The sequence below is a fragment of the Tamandua tetradactyla genome, chromosome 25 (assembly GCF_023851605.1).
Source record: "Tamandua tetradactyla isolate mTamTet1 chromosome 25, mTamTet1.pri, whole genome shotgun sequence".
Classification (NCBI taxonomy): Eukaryota; Metazoa; Chordata; class Mammalia; order Pilosa; family Myrmecophagidae; genus Tamandua; species Tamandua tetradactyla.
The window spans coordinates 21,259,155-21,276,986 of NC_135351.1; the positions used below are offsets into that span (position 1 = coordinate 21,259,155).

At 40.0% G+C, this 17,832-nt stretch overlaps 1 protein-coding gene across 1 annotated transcript; it reads right to left on the reverse strand.

Moving 5' to 3' along the window:
- Positions 1-10,021: 10,021 nt before the first annotated feature.
- Positions 10,022-15,168, reverse strand: NHLRC1 (NHL repeat containing E3 ubiquitin protein ligase 1). Its single transcript, XM_077143449.1, has one exon. It carries the CDS (start codon positions 15,166-15,168, stop codon positions 13,981-13,983), a length of 1,188 nt encoding a protein of 395 aa, XP_076999564.1. The 3' UTR covers positions 10,022-13,980.
- Positions 15,169-17,832: the final 2,664 nt, after the last annotated feature.

Consider the following 17,832-nt stretch of genomic DNA (forward strand, 5'->3'; position numbering starts at 1 on the left):
ATGACATGTTACTAGGAAAATCCTGAGAAATCTACAACAAAGCTTCTTGAGCTAATAAGCAAATTCAGCAAAGTGGTGGGATATAAGATTAATGTGCAAAAAATCAGTTGTTTCCATAGACAAGCAGTGACCTAACTGAGGAGACAATTAAGGAAAAAATTCTATTCAAAATAGCAACTGAAAGAATCATGTATCTAGGAATAAACTTAACTAGGGATGTAAAGGACTTGTACACAGAAAACTACATAACATTGTTAAAAGAAATGAAAGAAGAAGTAAGTAGGTGGAAAGACATTCCTCGCTCATGGATAGGAAGGTTAAATGTAGTTAAGATGTCAATTCTACCCAAATTAGTCTACAGATTCAATGTACTACCAATCAAAATTCCAACAATCTACTTTGAAGATGTGGAAAAGCTAATTATCAAATTCATTTCAAAGGGAAAGAGATCTTGAATAGCTAAAAATATCTTAATAAAGAAGAATGAATTGCGGAGCTTAAAAGCTCCTGCTTTTAAAGCTTACTATAAAGTCACAGTAGTTAAAAAGCACGGTACTGACACAAAGATAGAAGTCTTGACCAATGGAGTTAAGAACACACCAAATCTATGGCCAACTGATCTTCGACAAGGATTCCAAATTCACTGAACAGGACCAAACTGTCTTTTCAATGCATGTGAGAACTGAATATCAATAGCCAAAAGAATGAATGAGGACCCTTACCTTACACCCTATGCAAAAATTAACTCAAAGTGGATCAAAGACCTAAATATAAGCACCAGTACCATAAAACTCCTAGAAGAATATATAGGGAGACATCTTCAAGACCCAGTAATAGAAGGTAGCTTCTTAAACTTTTTGCCCAAAGCACAAGCAATGAAAAAAAAAAAAAACAGTCGATAAATGAGAATGCCTCAAAATCAAAACTTCTGTGCCTCAAAAGACTTTGTCAAAAAGGTCAAGAGGCAGCCAACTCGATGGAAGAAAATATATGGAAATCACACATTGGATGAAGGTTTGATATCCTGCATACATAAAGAAATCATCCAACTCAACACAAAATAACAAACAGAATTACATAATGGGCTAAAGATATGAATAGACATTTCTCTGAAGAGCAAATACAGATGGCTAAAAAGCACATGAAAACATGCTCATTTTCATTAGCTTTAAGGGAAATGCAGATCAAGACTACAATGAAATATCATCTTACACCTATAAGAATGGCTGCTATTAAATAACCAGGAGACTACCAATGTTGGAGAGGATGTGGAGAATTCGGAACACTTATGCACAGCTGGTGTCAATGTTTAATGGTACAGCTGCTATGGAAGACAGTTTGGCGGTTCCTTAGAAATATCAAGTTGTCCTATGACCCAGCAATACCACTACTCAGTATATACACAGAACAGCTAAAAACAGTAACACAGACATTTGCACACCAATGTTCATAGCAGCATTATTCACAACTACCAGAAGATGGAAACAATCCAAGTGCCCATCAACATATGCATGGATAAACAAAACGTGGTTGTATTAGTTAGGGTTCTCTAGAGAAACAGAATCAACAGGGAACACTCGCAAATATAAAATTTATAAAAGTGTCTCACGTGACCACGGGAATGTAGAGTCCAAAATCCACAGGGCAGGCTATGAAGCCGACGACTCCGATGGAGGTTCTGGACAAACTCCCCAGGAGAGGCTCACCAGCCGAAGCAGGAATAGAATCTGTCTCTTCTGAATCCTCCTTAAAAGGCTTCCCGTGATTAGATTAAGCATCACTCATTGCAGAAGATACGCCCCTTTGGCTGATTACAAATGGAATCAGTTGTGGATGCAGCTGACGTGATCATGATCTAATTCTATGAAATGTCCTCATTGCAACAGGCAGGACAGCACTTGCCCAACCAGACAAACAAGTACCACAACTTGGCCAAGGTGACACATGAACCTGACCATGACAGTGGTACAAACATATGATGGAATATTACACAGCAGTTAGACTTAAGGGTCCTGAAGTATGTGACAACATGGATTAGCCTAGAGGACACAATGCTACTGTGTATATAGTGGACAAATTTAAGTACTTATTTGAAACATCTAGTCTTTATAGATGTTTATAAGTGCACGAAGTCTGTTAAAAGTTGGGGTAGTAAAATTACACATTTTGTAGATATTGTTTTGTTAAAATTCAAATGAAATATCCTTTGGAAATGGAATGATCAAACCACCTCCTGAGCAGCACATACTCTGTGCTGTTTCAGGGAGTCAGAAGAGAGATGCGTCAAGGACTCTTTACCAGTAAGTTTATAGTTGGGCAAGATAAACCATCATCCTATATGTTCTGTGCATTTTGTTTTACTTTAATGTGTATACAGGGTATATAGTGGACAAACAAGTCCTAATTTTTTATCATCTAGTCTTCCTAGATGTTAAAGAAGTTGATGTAGTGTTAGTAAACTAATACATTTTGTGTTAAAATTCATTTCACCTTGTTAGTCAAGATGTAATGGAGAGGTTGGAGGGAACTGCCTGAAAATGTAGAGCTGTGTTCCAGTAGCCATGTTTCTTGAAGATGATTGTATAATGATACAGCTTTCACAATGTGACTGTGTGATTATGAAAACCTTGTGTCTGATGTTCCTTTTATCTACCTTGTCAACAGACGAGTAGAACATATGGAATAAAAATAAATAATAGGGGGAACAAATGTTAAAATAAATTTAGTTTGAAATGCTAGTGATCAATGAAAGGGAGGGGTAAGGGGTATGGTATGTATACTTTTTTTTCTGTTTTCATTTTATTTTTCTGTTGTCTTTTTATTTCTTTTCTGAATTGATGCAAATGTTTTAAGAAATGATCATGATGATGAATATGCAACTATGTGATGATATTGTGAATTACTGATTATATATGTAGAATGGAATGATTATATGTTAAGAAGTTTTGTGCTTCTTTGTTGTCATCTTTTTTAAAAAATTTTAAATTAATAAAAAAAAGTTATAGGGAAGACTTTGTTCTGAAAACAATGGAATTTTACTTGTGGATGCAAAATTGTTAAAATACCTCTAAGCATTGCAGATGTGACCACTGGGTAGATAGAGATGAGAAGGGGAAGGGTTTTAGGCCAAAATGTTCCTATTTAGAAGACACTTTCAGATGATATCTTTTGTTACACGTGTATGGTTTATTCAATGTTATTGTGTGTATCATGGACAAATATAAGTCCTTATTTGAAACATCTAGTCCTTCTAGATGCTTAGATGTATACAACATATGTTAAAAGTAGAAAGTGTAAAATAACACTTAAAATTTTTTTTCTGTTAATACATGGGAATGGCCTTGGTAAACCAGATGTCTTGGAACAATATGCTGAGGGGGTTGGGGGGCAGGGAAGGAACTGCAGAGGAAAGGGTTCTTTGCACATGAGTTGTTAGACATATTCAGATCATCTGACCATTGTTCTATATAGGTATTTTAGTTACTGCTGTGTATTAAAGTATTAATGTCCAAAATGTATTAAAAATAGAGGTAGAACAATAGTCCCTATAGAAATGCCTGGTGTCCATTTATAGGCAGGACTGTCTCCTGGGAGTGACCTTGCTAATCCATCTCTCGGAGCTAGATGTACTTCAGTACTTAGTCACTGAAGTGGTGGAAGAGGAAGGGCTCTTTGCTAGTATCTCAATATCTAGAAGATGATTTTAGATTATAGCCATAGTTCTATGTGCATTTTTTTGGTAAAATACCTGTGTTTATTGTGGGTAAGAGTCTTTATTTCACATCTAAGCTTCTTAGATATCTTGAGGTGACAACATATGATAAAAAGGAATTGAAAAAAAATGAAAAAAATTAAAAAGTAGAGCTCGTGAATTAACAAATGTATAAATATATTGTTGTTAATGGAAGCATCTGTGACATGGAATTGTCAGACCACGTCTGAGCTGTATGCGTCAACACTTGTTCAGTAGGTTGGCTGCAGAGGGGCAGAACGAAGTGCAGGGGAAGGGATGTATGCAGGTGTGTTCATTTATTTTCTTTCTTTTTTGTATGCTGAGTGGTGGGGATCATATTTTATTCTTTCTCCATGTGAATATACCATTATTGCGGCATCATTTGTTGAAATTTTTTGGGGGGGAGAGGTGAATGTCAGGAGTGTCTGGGCTGGGAATCGAACAAGGGTCTCCCTCATGTTGGGCAGGAATTCTACCACTGAACAACCTGTGCTCTTCATATTTCCACTTTTAAATAAACACTGTATGTGCAAATTTCTTTGCTGTACTATAGGAAAATGTTGCTAAATAACTCAATGAAAACATACCTTGTAATTATTTTGATATAGCTCTGACAATGAATTCTCTTAGATGCATTATACTTCTTGTACTCTTTGCTTTATGTCTCATTTTAAAATGAGCATTAAGGGAATGCAATATTTGTAACTCTGCCAATATCTAGAGAGGGCTGTTGCTATTTTTGTTTTTTATGAAATTTTTGTCCACAAGAAAGACAGAAATACAATTTTTCCCCGATTGAATTGGTGTCATGCATTCTTGGTTATCACAATATTCATGGCTTTGGGACTTTGAATTAGCAAATATTCATGAAAAAGCATGATACAATCTGTGTGATCTCAACCGCATAAAAATGTATGCTCAGTTGTGTGTATACACATAAAAGACATAAAAGGGTATGTCAAACTATAAACCGCTTATGATTCTGGATGACTTTTCTTTGCTGTTTGCTTCTTGTGCTTTTCAGTTTTCTATATTGAACAATTAAAAGTTTAAAGAAAATGTTATTTTAAAAACCTTTAAAAAAAGATCTTCACCAGTAAAAGATCAAGTGCCAGTGTATATGTGTGTGTGTGCACGTGCGCACACACGTGTATTCCCAGCCTTTTCCCACCATCCCTTTTGCACATCTGGGTTTAAGAATTGTCTGGGAACATCTGTTTCTCTTGCATTTTGGAAGCACCACAGACAACCTAGAGGGGTAATGTTTTGCTTTGCTAAAGCTGCCAGATGCAATATACCAAAAATGGACCAGGCTTTTAACAATGGGGATTAGAAAATGTCCAAATTAAGGCATCAACAAGAGGATACCTTCTCTGATGACAGGCTGCTGGCATCCAGGGTTCCTCTGTCAGCTGGGAAGGCACATGGCCAGTGTCTGCTGGTCCTTCTCTCCAGATTCCGCTGCTTTCAGCTTCCATGTGTCCTTGCATGCTTTTCCGAGCTTTTCTCTTTCAGCATTCTCTGGGTATTTTTCTCTCTGAGTTCTCTGGGCTTTTTTTCTGTCTTTTACCCTCTCATAAGGATTCCAGTAAAGGATTAAGACCCACTTTTAATTGGATGGATCACATTTCAACTGAAACAACCTAATCAAAAGTACCTACCCGAATAGGTCTATCCCCCATAGGAATGGATTAGAAGAACATAGCCTCTTCTGGGGCACATAACAGCTTCCAACCAGCACAAACAAAAAAATGACCCTTTGTAGTGATCACTGTGGAATATGAAAAGATCTGCTTTATAACCCAGGATGTGTCCTTAACTACTGGTATAACCTACACCAGTCCTTTTACCTCTGTAGGCCTCAGCTTCTGCTCTTATAATTTGAGGGCTTTGCAGTAGAAAACTTACAAGTTTTCTTCCAGTCCTAAAACTCTCTGGCTCAAAGAACAATTCCATATTATCATTTTATAAGTAATTCTAGATTTTGGTTGTAGCAACTTTTATGACTTTGTTAGTCAACCAATAATTGATTTGACCGGCATCCTCGATCAGGAAATTAGTCCCCTATTACATCATTCTTTTCTACTACCATAAGTCTTTTCTTTTCTTCATGCCAAAAGCTTTGTTTGGATATACTTTATTTCCAACAAGAAAATCTAAATTACTAACCCTGAGATGACTTCAACAATGCCCCAAGCATGTAGCCAGGTGAGCGATCCAGGAATACTTACAGTTCATTCTCTTCTCTCCAGCTGAGGTTGATGTTGCTGCCTGATATGGGAGGGCTGGAATATTGTTATCATATATGTTCTTCATCGTTAGACAAAAGACGTCACTCATGAAGACTCAGGCAACTTCAGAGTCCGATATGCCTGGGTGAAGATGGAAATGTGGTGATGAAAAACACTAAGTTTGTCAGCAATTCCAACCCAGGTGTGCCCACTTGAAAGGACTATGTACTCTAGAAAAACCAGGTTTTAATCCTGATCCATCTTGGGGAGACAGCCAGTCATTTTCATTCCTTTTCAGCACTGGAGGTTGGAAACTTGATTAGATTATCTCCACAGAGATATAGTGTGCCCAATTGTGGGTATTAAACTTTGATTAGGGGGTATGTGACTCCACCCATTCCAGTTGGGTCTTGATTAGTTTACTGGAATCCTTTAAAAGAGAAAACATTTTGGAAAAAGCTTCAGAGCCACAAGAGCCCATGCAGCTAGAGACCTTTGGAGTTAAAGAAGGAAAATGCCCCTGCGGGGTTGGGGGCGGTGAGAGGGTGTCAGAGAAACAAGAAGCCTGGAGAGAAAGCTAGCAGAGGTTGCCATATTTGGCATGTGTCTTTCCAGCTGAGAAAGAAACCCTGAACTTCATCGGCCTTTCTTGAATAAAGGTAGCCTCTTGGTGGTTCCTTAATTTGGACATTTTCATTGGCTTAGAACTGTAAACTTGCAACTTAATAAACTCCCCCTTTTTAAAAGTCATTCTGTTTCTGGTATATCACATTCTGGCAGCTTGCAAACTAGAACACTAGGTAACCAGAGTAACCATAATGCTTTTCTAACTTCTTGGGGGTCACTCACCAAACCCACTATAAATTGTTTTGATTCTCAACCAGCTTCCCCCAGCAACCCAGCTACCTATACCACTCCCCCTTCATCAGCAAAAGGAACATATAGTATAGAAATTTTTCTTTGGAAAAACATGCAATTAAGCCAACAAATAGTTTTGGCATGTCTACCATGTGTCAGGCATTGTTGCAGGCATTGTGAATATACTTGTGAACATAACAAATAAATATGTTTGCACTCATGAGTTTTCATTCTAGATGGTGGAAGCAGCCAAAAAAAAAAAAATGCTTTCTAGAATTTTCCTCATAGCTTTCTCCACCCCTCCCCCAAACCTTTTGAACATACTCCAGCTTGTCATTATCTTTCTTAAAATGAGCACCTTAAAATTGAGCAAAAACTCCATCCACAGTGGATCTGATACTTTACCTGGGCTGGCATTCACAACTCCACTCTTGCAACCTCACTGAGAATCACACCATGGTGAGTTTTTCTTACGGTGGAGAGTTCCATCTGTAGACCAGGCATAGCCCCGACCTGGGCTCTTCAAACCATGACCCTACCAAAGGCACAAGGAGCCCAAAGGGCTGAGGAGATGTTTTCTCCTGGGGCCCATGGCCCACTTCAAGACTACGCTCTGGGGACTTGGAATTTCCTGCCATGAGCTGGGAATCCTGTTGTTCATAAAGCATTGGCTATTTTCTAGAGCAAACTCTCACCATTCAAAGTCAATATTTTCTCCCTGAGAAAATTTCTTAAGAATATTTGTGCTGCTAGAAATGGTAAAGGAAAGGACAGGAGACAATAGCTGGAGCAATATGAAGTGATCAAGATGTCCAGTAAAGAGAATTACATGGGTGGATGCAAAACCCAATAGTACTGCATCCTCAGTATATGACTCTACTCCTTATTTCATATAAGAAATATAGGGATGCATGGATGGTTCAGTGGTAGAATGCTTGCCTTCCATGTGGGACACTCAGGTTTGATTCCTAGACTAAAAAGGTAATGTGTGACAAAAACAAAATAAAGAGGAGAAACAAAGGGACGCTGGAGCTGACATTGTGTAAGCTAATAAAGTTAAGTTTGTATTTTTTTCAAACTAGTAAACTATAGACTTAGGTTGTCAAATACAAACCCCAGCAAAACCACAAATAAAGTATTTAAAATATTTACAGAAACAGAAATGTGAAAGGGATCTGTCAGTTACATAATAAAAGATCAATTATATATGAAAGAAGGCTGCAATAAAAGAAAGAGGAACAAAAAAGATATGGCATATAAAAAACAAGAACAAAATAGCTGAAGTAAGTCCTGCCTTAATAGTAATTACACTGAACATAAACAGCTTAAACTCCTCAAACAAAAGACACAGATTGGCAGAATAGAAAAAAAGCACAATCCAACAATATGTTGTCTACAAGAGACTCACCTTAGGTCCAAAACACAAATAGGTTGAAAGTGAAAGGATGGAAAAAAATATTCCGTGCAAAGAGTAAGCAAAAGGAAGCTGTACAAATAGCAGACAAAACAGACTTTAAGTAAAGGACTGTCATGTGAGACAAAGAAGGATATTATATATTTACAAAAGTGTCAATGCACCAAGAAGAAATAATCATAAATATTTATGCACCTAACCAAAGTGACCCAAAATATATGAGGCAAACACTGATAAAATAAATGGAAAAAGACACCTCCACAATAACAGTTGAAGATTTCAATACACTACTTTCATCAATGAATACAACATCTAGACAGAAGATCAGTAATGAAACACAGAACTTGAACAAACTATAAATAAATTAGACAGAACAGACATATACAGAACAACTGTACCCCAGAACAGGAGGTTGCACATTCTTTTTCAGTGCACTTGGATCATTTTCCAGGATAGACTACATGTTAGGTCACAAAACAAGTCTCCATGAATTTTAAAAGATGGAAACTATACAAAGTATCTTCTCTAACCACAAAATGCAATGAAGCCCCACAAATACATGGAAGTTGAATACCACACTCTTAAACAATCAATGGGTCATAAAAGAATTCACATATGATATCAGGAAATATCTTGAGACAAAAGAAAATGAGAATACAACATATCAAAACTTATGAGAAGCGGTGAAGGCAAGTGATCAGAGGGAAATTTATGGGCCTAAATGCATACGTTAAAAAATAAGAGCTCAAATCAGAGCCCTAATTGCATACCTGGAGGAACTAGAAAAAAAAGAAGAGCAAACTAAATCTAAAGTGAGCAGAAGAATGGAAATAAGAAAGATCAGATAAGAGATAATGAAACAGAGAATAAGAAACCAATGGGGGAATCAACAAAATCAAAGGTTGTTTCTGACTCTCATCCTTCAACAACCCTTAAAATTAAGGGTGATTCCCACCTGGTGAAGACCTGTTGTTCTTGCAATCTTTGGGGACTGCCAATTTGATCCACCAGGCCCTTGATCTTGGGACTTGCCCTTATGAAACTCATTCCTGCAAAGGAGAAGCTAATCCTACTTATGATTATGCCTAAAGAGTCACACCCAGAGAACCTCTTTTGTTGCTCAGATGTGGCCTCTCTCTTTAAGCCTCATCAGCAGGTGAAAGCATTGTCCTTTCCCCTTTGTGGGACCTGACTCCCAGGGGTGTAAATCTCCCTGGCAATGTGAAAATGAGAAAGCCTTCTTGCCCAAAAGGCAGGAAAGAAAAGAAACAAAATACAGTTTCAGTGTCTGAGAGACTTCAAACAGAGCTGATAGGTCATCTTGGAGGTTATTCTGTATAGTATATAGCTACACCTTTCAGTTTTTGGTGTACTGGAGTAGCTAGAGGGAAATACCTGAAACTGTTGAACTGTAATCCAATAGCCTTGATTCTTGATGATGATAGAGCTTTTAAGGTGCAACCATGTGACTGTGAAAACCTTGTAACTAACACTCCCTTTATCTGGTGTATGGACAGATGAACAAGAAAAAAACAAGACAAAAAATAGATAAATAATGGAGGGGGGTATGGGATGCTTTGGGTATTCGTTTTCATTTAGTTTTATTTTTTTGTAGTAATGAAAATGTTCAAAAATAGATTGTGATGATGGATGCACAGCTACATGATGATATTGGAACCACTGATTGTACAATTTGAACGATTATATGGTACGTGACTATATAATATATCAATAAATTTGCATTTAAAAAATTAAGGGGCAAGAACTCTCTGAAGGGGGGGGGAATTGAGGCAGCCTAGAACAGGAGGAGAGGGGAGAGAAAATAAAACCGTGAAGGAGCCCTTGAGCAAGAACAGTTCATCAAAGTCATGAGGCCCATGTCCCGGGCAGAAAACTCGCCCAGGGCTACCAATTTACAGGAAACACCCGGGGGCAGCAGACCCACCTGGAGCCAAAGGACCCTCACTGAATGAGTCATCTAGAGAGAAGGACAAAGCTAACCAACCCACCCAGATGCACTATCTACCACTAGGCACTGGCTTGGAGAGAAGGGAGGGTAGCAGAAAAAGTCCTGAACAAGGAAGGGGGAATGGGATGTAAGTAAAGCTAATCTATAAAAGCAAATGGCCCCACATTGGCCCTTACCTCTCACCTTTCTCACCTCTGTCTTTGCAAGAGTGCCTGCATATCCTCTCACACGTGTACCTAATAAATATTCTAGCTGCTTCCTTTAAAAAAAAATTGATTCTTTGAAAAGATCTATAAAATGATAAAACTTTAGCCAGACTGACAAAGAAAAAGAGAGAAAGGACACAACTAAAAATTCGAAATGAAAGAGGGCTGCATAGGTAGGTCAGTGATAGAATTCTTGTCTGCTGTGTTGGAGACCCAAGTTCAATTCCCAATCCATGCACTCCAAAAAACCACCACAACAAAAGCACATTCAAAAAATGGTGCTTTAATAATAGAATATTCCCATGGAACAGAATGAATTGTGACCCCCACGTACAGCATACAAACAAACAAACAAAAGAAGAAATGAAAGAAAGGACATTAGTACCAACTATACAGAAATAAAAAGGATTATAAGAGGATACTATGAATAACTGTATGCAAAGAAATTAGACAACCTAGATGAAATGGACAAACTCCTAGAAGCACACAAATTACCCGGAAGAAACAGAAGATCTCATCAGGCCAATAATAGTTGACAAGCAAAGAGACTGAATCAGTAATCAAAAACCTCCTCCAAAAGAAAACCCTAGAACCAGACAGTATAAATGGTGAATTTTACCAAACATCCAAGGAATGAATACCAATCCTGCTCAAACGCTTCCAAAAAAATCGAACAGGAGGGAATACTTTCCAACATATTCCATGAGGCCAACATCACCCTAATACCAAAGCCAGATAAAGATTATCAAAAGAAAAGTACAGACCAATATCCCTCATGAATGTAGATGCAAAAATCTTTGGCACAATATAGCAAATAAAATTCAACAGCACATTAAAAGAATTATACACCATAATCAAGAGGTTTTTATTTCAGATATGCAACATAAGAAAATAAATTAATGTAATGGGTCACATAAATATAACATAGGAAAAAAACACACGATCATTTTAATTGACAAAAAAGAAAAAAAAAAAAGGCTTCGACAAAATTCAGCACTCCTTCCTGATAAAAACACTCAGAAAACTAAGGATAGAAAGAAACATCTTTAACATGATAAAGGGACATGTATGGAAAGACCCACAGCTAATATACTCATTGGTAAAAGACTGAAAGCTTTCCCTCTAAGATCAGGAACAAGGAAAGGATGCCCACTGTCACCACTGTTATTCAACATTATACTGAAAGTTCTAGCCAAAATAATGAAGCAAGAAAAATAATAGAAGGCATCGAGACATGAAACAAAGAAGTAAAGCTTTCCCTGTTTGCAGATGACATGATCCTATACATAGAGGATCCTGGAAAATCCACAACAAAGCTACTACAGCTAATAAACGAATTCAGCAAAGTGTGGTCTACTCTATATATTAATATTGAGAATATGTAAGGAACATTTACAACTTAACAACAAACAGCCACATGACTCAACTAAAAAACAGGAAAAAGACTTGAATAGACATTTCTCCAAAGATGATACACAAATGGCCAATAAGCACATAGAGAGATGCTCAAAGTCTTTAGTCATCAGGGAAATGCAAATCAAAATCACAATGAGATAACATTTCACATCCATTAGAATGGCTACTATTACAACTAAGCAAAAAGAAAAAAAAGACTGTTGGAGAGGATGTGGAGAAATAGGAACACTCATTCATTGCTGGTGGGAATGTAAAACGGTGCAGCTGCTGTAGAAGACAGTTTGGCAGTTCCTTAGGAAGCTAAGTATAGAATTATCATATGACTCGACAATGCCGCTACTAGGTTTATACCCAGAAGAACTGAAAGCAGGGACTCAAACACACATTTGCACACCAATGTTCATGGTGGCATTATTCACAATTGCCAAAGGGTGGAAGCCATCTGAATGTCCATAAACCAATGAATGGATAAACAAAGTATGGTATATACATACAATGGAGCATTATCTGCCTGTAAATGGGAATGAAGTTCTGATACTTGCCACAACATGGATGAATCTTGAAAACATTACATTGAGTGAAAGAAGGCTAACACAAAAGGACAGATACTTAGATACATGATCTCCCTTATCTGAAATAAGAATATGCATATCCACAAAGTCAGAAATGAGAATACAGGTTAGCGGGGGCCAAATGGGGTGGGGGATGGGGAGTTAACGTTACCCCCTCCACACACACACCCATAGAAGTGTTCAACACAGAGTGAATCCTAATGTAAACAGTGTGCTGACGTTAATAGCATGATTATAATAATATTGTTTAACAAATTGTAACAAAGTTACCACACTAATGCAGTGGAGGAGGGCTACATGTGAACTCTGTACTTTGGGAATGATGTTTCTGTAAACCTACAAGTACTCTAATACAAACAAAAATTTTAAGAAAGAATATTTTTCCTGCCGTGTATGAGGTCCTGGTAATTTGGTAGTATTCAAACTGTCTTAAACTCTAAAATGCTGACACTAGTTCAAAACATTCTACTGGTAAAGTACTGGCCACTTTGCCTGGAATTTCTACCTAGTCGCTTAAGAAGCTGCAGCATTCAGCAGGCACTATCTTGGTTGTGGCTAACCTCTAGTTTAATAGGTATTGAAGTATTTATCACTGCCCTAATGTCTGATTTACAATCAGGGCAACGGCTGACCAGCAGCACAGTGTTAGTAAGAAATGGGACAAACTAAAGTTGGACCAAGAAAAATCCTCTCACAACATACTTCAGGTTATCACCGATTATAAAAACACAGGCAAAATCATCTCTACCACGAACCTCTTAAGGTGACATGTTCTTATTTACAAAACTGTACAAAAGGAGTATAATCCAACCCTCTGCCATTAATATGTAGAATAATTCTGCAGTCGCTTAGAATTTAGGACAACACACGCCTTTTTCAAGCAACCAACCACGTGGTATTTTCTGAGTGTTACAGTGGAGGAGATACAGGTACCAAAAAGACACTTTCACCTTTTAAATAATAAGCAGTTCAGTTGGTTTTCGTATCCAAATAATGCAGCGTTAATAGTAACTCCATCTAACATGCCATCAGAGGAGTTGTAAGTTAAACTAAAGTGATGCCCACGATAGAATCTCTCTCCCCTTCAATCCTCTAAAAAGTCTCTTTTCTTTGTGCAACCCAACTAAAATAAATTAGCAACTTCTAAAAAGGCACACATAGCAGCAACTAATGATTGTGCCTTCACAAACGTTTTCACAGCTGCTACCTTATCTAAGACCAGGTTTTGGAGTCAGAATTGAGTCCAAATTGTGACTGTTACAGTCGGGAAATGTAACTTTGGGGAAGTCATTTAAGTTCTCTGGGCCTCAGCCTTCCCATTTCTAAAATGGGATTTAAATAGAAATTACCTCACTGGGTAGTTGCAAGGATTAAAGGAGCTAGGGTTTGCAAATTGGCACAGGGAGTAAGCTACCATTTCTTGAATTATTATTTAATAATTGCTCCAACTTTTTTAGCTTTGTTAGGCAGTTATACTTATCCCTCTTGGACAGATGAGATTAAGTGACTTATCTAGGGTTCAACTATTCACTAGTGGCAGGATTTCTACTTTCCGGGCCCCAGGATCCAAGGAGCACCCCATTAACCCCGGTCAGCCTTATAGACTTTTATAGAATGGTCTGCGGCGTCCAGCACAAGAAGTGAATTCTCCTTGGTGTAGGTCAATGCCACAGGATGCGAAAGACCTTCAGTGACCATTGGCTTCAGCATTGGAAACTCCTCGGGCTTTCCTAAGCACAGGACAGCTTGACTGGAGGAATCCGTGACAACCACATTGCCCTGGTGATCAAAGGCCACGGCGGAGGCCGTCATCTTGGAAGGGAAGAAGAGGCTCAGGCCAAAAGTATCCACCTGGCCGATGAGCTGCATACTTGCGCTGAACACCGTCACCCTACTGCTACAGGTCTTGGTCCCCGGAGCCTGGAGGCTCTCTACAACCGCAATAGCTCCGGTGAGCCATGATACCGCCACCCCTCGGGGACTGCACAGATGAGCGTGCAACCTTTCAGTTCTCTGGAGGACCCCTTCCGGAAAGTCCACTTCCAGGAGGTGCAAGGCCCCCGCCTCTGCATCAGTCACCACGACCCCATTTTGAGGGGTGGTCTCCACACCCCAAGGTAAGGAGAACTGGCCCCCAATGACGAGCTTGATCTGGCCGAAAAGATCAAACACTTTGATGGAGCGGTCACCGGCGTCGGTGACAACCACGTGGCAGTCGTTGGTGACGGTGACATCCAGTGGGTACCTAATGTCTTGGGCGCCCTCCCCCTTCTCTCCAAACTGATGGACACATTCTCCCCCAGAGTCAAAGATCTTGACCCGCCTCCTGCCGTCGTGCACCACCACGATCCGCCCCGTCTTGGGACACAGCGCCAGCCCGGTGGGGTTGACCAGGGTTCCCCAGCCGCCGAAGGCGTGGTGGCACGAGAGGGCGCCCGGGGCGCAGGGCGCGGCGCGGGGCGCGGCCGGGGGCGGGCGGAGCGCGGGGCCCAGCAGCTCCAGGAGGTGCAGCACCGGCAGGCAGTCGCTGGTGTCGCAGCCCCGGCAGGCTCGCCGGCAGAAGGGGCACTCGAGGGCCAGCGTCCGCGGGTGCGCCAGGGTGGCCACGCAGGCCAAGCAGACCACGTGGCCGCAGGGCAGGTTGCGCGGGCGCCGCTGCTGGCGGTGGCCGAACCGCTCAAAACACACCTTGCACTCGAGCAGGCTGGTCTCGGCCTCGCGCGCGAGCTCCCCCAGCGCAGGCCCGCTCCCCGCGGCCTCGGCCTCCATGGCTGCGGCCCGACGAGGTCCCGACGCCGCCCGCGGTCACGGTCACGGTCACGGCCAGAGGGCGGGGCGCCGGCCCTGACGTCCAGCGCGGCGGGCCGCGGGGCCGCGACCTGCTGCCCCCTGGTGGGCGCGCGCGGCAGTTGGTTCCTCGGCGGGGGCTGGGGCGTTCAGTCATTTTCACAAGATTCAGGTATGGGTTATCTCTGTTTTACAGGTGAGGAAACAAGATCTGTGGAGGACAAATGGGGATAGCCCAGCCGGCATGTGGCAAAGCAGAACTGGAACCGAACCTTTCAACCCTGGAGCCCAGCAGTCTTTGCAATCTGCTGCGCTGGGTGCTGGGTGTTGGGTGTTAGGACTGGCGAGATATAAAACGTGGCCTCAACTCCTGATGCTTATGATCTGACTGAGAGAACAAAAACACACGAGCAAAGTTAAACTCTAAGGGGGTGAGGCAGTTGTTCATAGTTCTTTTATATTTCTTAACCCACACTTCTAGTAAACGAGATGCTTAATAAAGACTTATAAAATAAATTCATATGTATGAAAGAAGGAATGTTATAGGGGAATACAAGAAACCTGCTAGGTAACTGAGTGTCGGGGGGGAGCCATGCCTGGGAATATCTCCAAGAGGAACTAATATGAAATAAGAAAGCTGTTAGTTAATAACAATTGTTATAGAACTTACTCCATGCTTGCCTTGTTTTAAGTGATAAACATAGACTACCTTATTAAAAACTCGTAAAAATCCTGTAAGGATACTATTATTTTCAACAACCCGGGAACCCTTTAGGAACGCTTTGGGGTGGTTAAGTATCTCACCCAGGAAGCAGGACTAGGTGGTGGCTGGGATTTTGAAGGTAGACACTTCAACGGCAGAGCCCACAGTCTCTGGTACCCTATCCCTTGGCTACACGTGGGAAACACTTGGGTCTCATCCTCAGAGGTTTACTATGTCCGGAGTATGGACTGGCTGCTGGGATTTTTAAAAGCCCTGGTGGTGATTATAACATGCAACCAAGTTTGAGAACCCCTGCACTGTCCTCATCCCTTCACATGTCACCAGGTTCAGTTCTCCCAAACTCAGTCAAGACCTAAAGCAAAGAGAATTTACCTAACGTTCAAATATCTTCAAACAAGAGATAGCATAATCTCTCTCAGGAGTCCACTGTGGTACCAAAATCTCTCATTTTCAGAGTCTCTCCCCCCAATATGGGGGGGGGCATAATATGAGCATCTTGTTTGGCAACACTGCACATCAGATCATTTCTCTTCATTTGGAGATTAGAATCGCAATCACTCACCCTCTAACCTAGACTCCTGGAAAAACGGGATTTTATGTCCTGTTAAAACTCTTAGAGAGAGCTTTAAGGTAAGATAAGAAAGAACATTTCCTTATCAAGTGTTGCACGATTCAAAGATCGTGTATTGTGGCACATTAACAAAAGTAAAATTTCAGGCTACAGTACGATTTCATTAGAAATAATAACCAAGTAAAACCATATGATATGGAAACTTCTTTCTGAAGTAATTTTGAAGTCATGAAATACATTCTGGACACCAAAACTGGAGTATTTTGTAGCTAAAACATAAATAAAACCAATCAAAACATGTAGCACACTGCCATGGGGGGATTTAACAGCAGCAGAATAAAATGCCCATGAAGGCTGACCATGTGTCAGCTAAATGCTTCAGAAGCCTCAGGTAATTTCATCCTCATGACCAATAAAGAAACTGCGGCCTGGGGACCTTAAGTGGCATTTCGTACATTCACAGCGTTGGGCAACCATCACCTCTATCTAGTACCAAAATATTTCCCTCACTAAAGAGGAAACCATGTAGCTATTAAGTTTCTTGAAGAGAAACTTTGGATGGGGATAGATACAACATGATTTTCTCCTGTGACAGATCATTCCAGTTATAATGTGGAGACTAGATTTATGAGGAGCCAGATTGTTTGCATGGGGAGACCATACCTTAACCTTTCACTTTTACCATCCTGACCTCTGGGATCTGATGTCTGGCTACTTCAGATGGTTTAATTATTGATTAAATTTTCTATTAAATAATTAAGAACAATATATATATATATATATTTTTGTGCATGGTCTGGGAATCGAACCCGGTGTCCTGCATGGAAGGCGAGCATTCTACCACTGAACCAAGAACAATAATTTTTTTAGTCCTATGTTTTCTTTAAAATTTTTATTCTAGTAATATTTATACAAACTAAAATTTCCCTTTTGCCTAATTCATATATTAATTCAGCAGTGTTAATTACATTCACGATGTTGTGCCACCATCACCACCATCTATTACCAGAACTTTTACTTCAGCACAAAGAGAAACTCTTTACCAATTAAGTATTAACTCCCCATTCCTTACCACAAAACCTTGTAGAATTCTAGCAATGTGAATCTGCTTATTCTAATTATTCAATGTCAATGAGCTCATACAATGTTTGTCCTTTTGTGTCTGACTTATTTCATACAACATGATGTCTTTAGGGTTCATCTATGTTGTAGCATGTATCAGCACTTCATTCCTTTTTATTGCTAAATAACATTCCATTGTATGGAATACAAACATTTTGCTTATCCACACATCCATTGCTGGTCACTTGCTTCTACCTTTTGATAATTGTGAATAATGCTGCTATGAACA

Bases quoted from the DNA above. Each gene is read 5' to 3' on its own strand.
- NHLRC1 (XM_077143449.1), bottom strand. From the start codon at position 15,168: ATGGAGGCCGAGGCCGCGGGGAGCGGGCCTGCGCTGGGGGAGCTCGCG.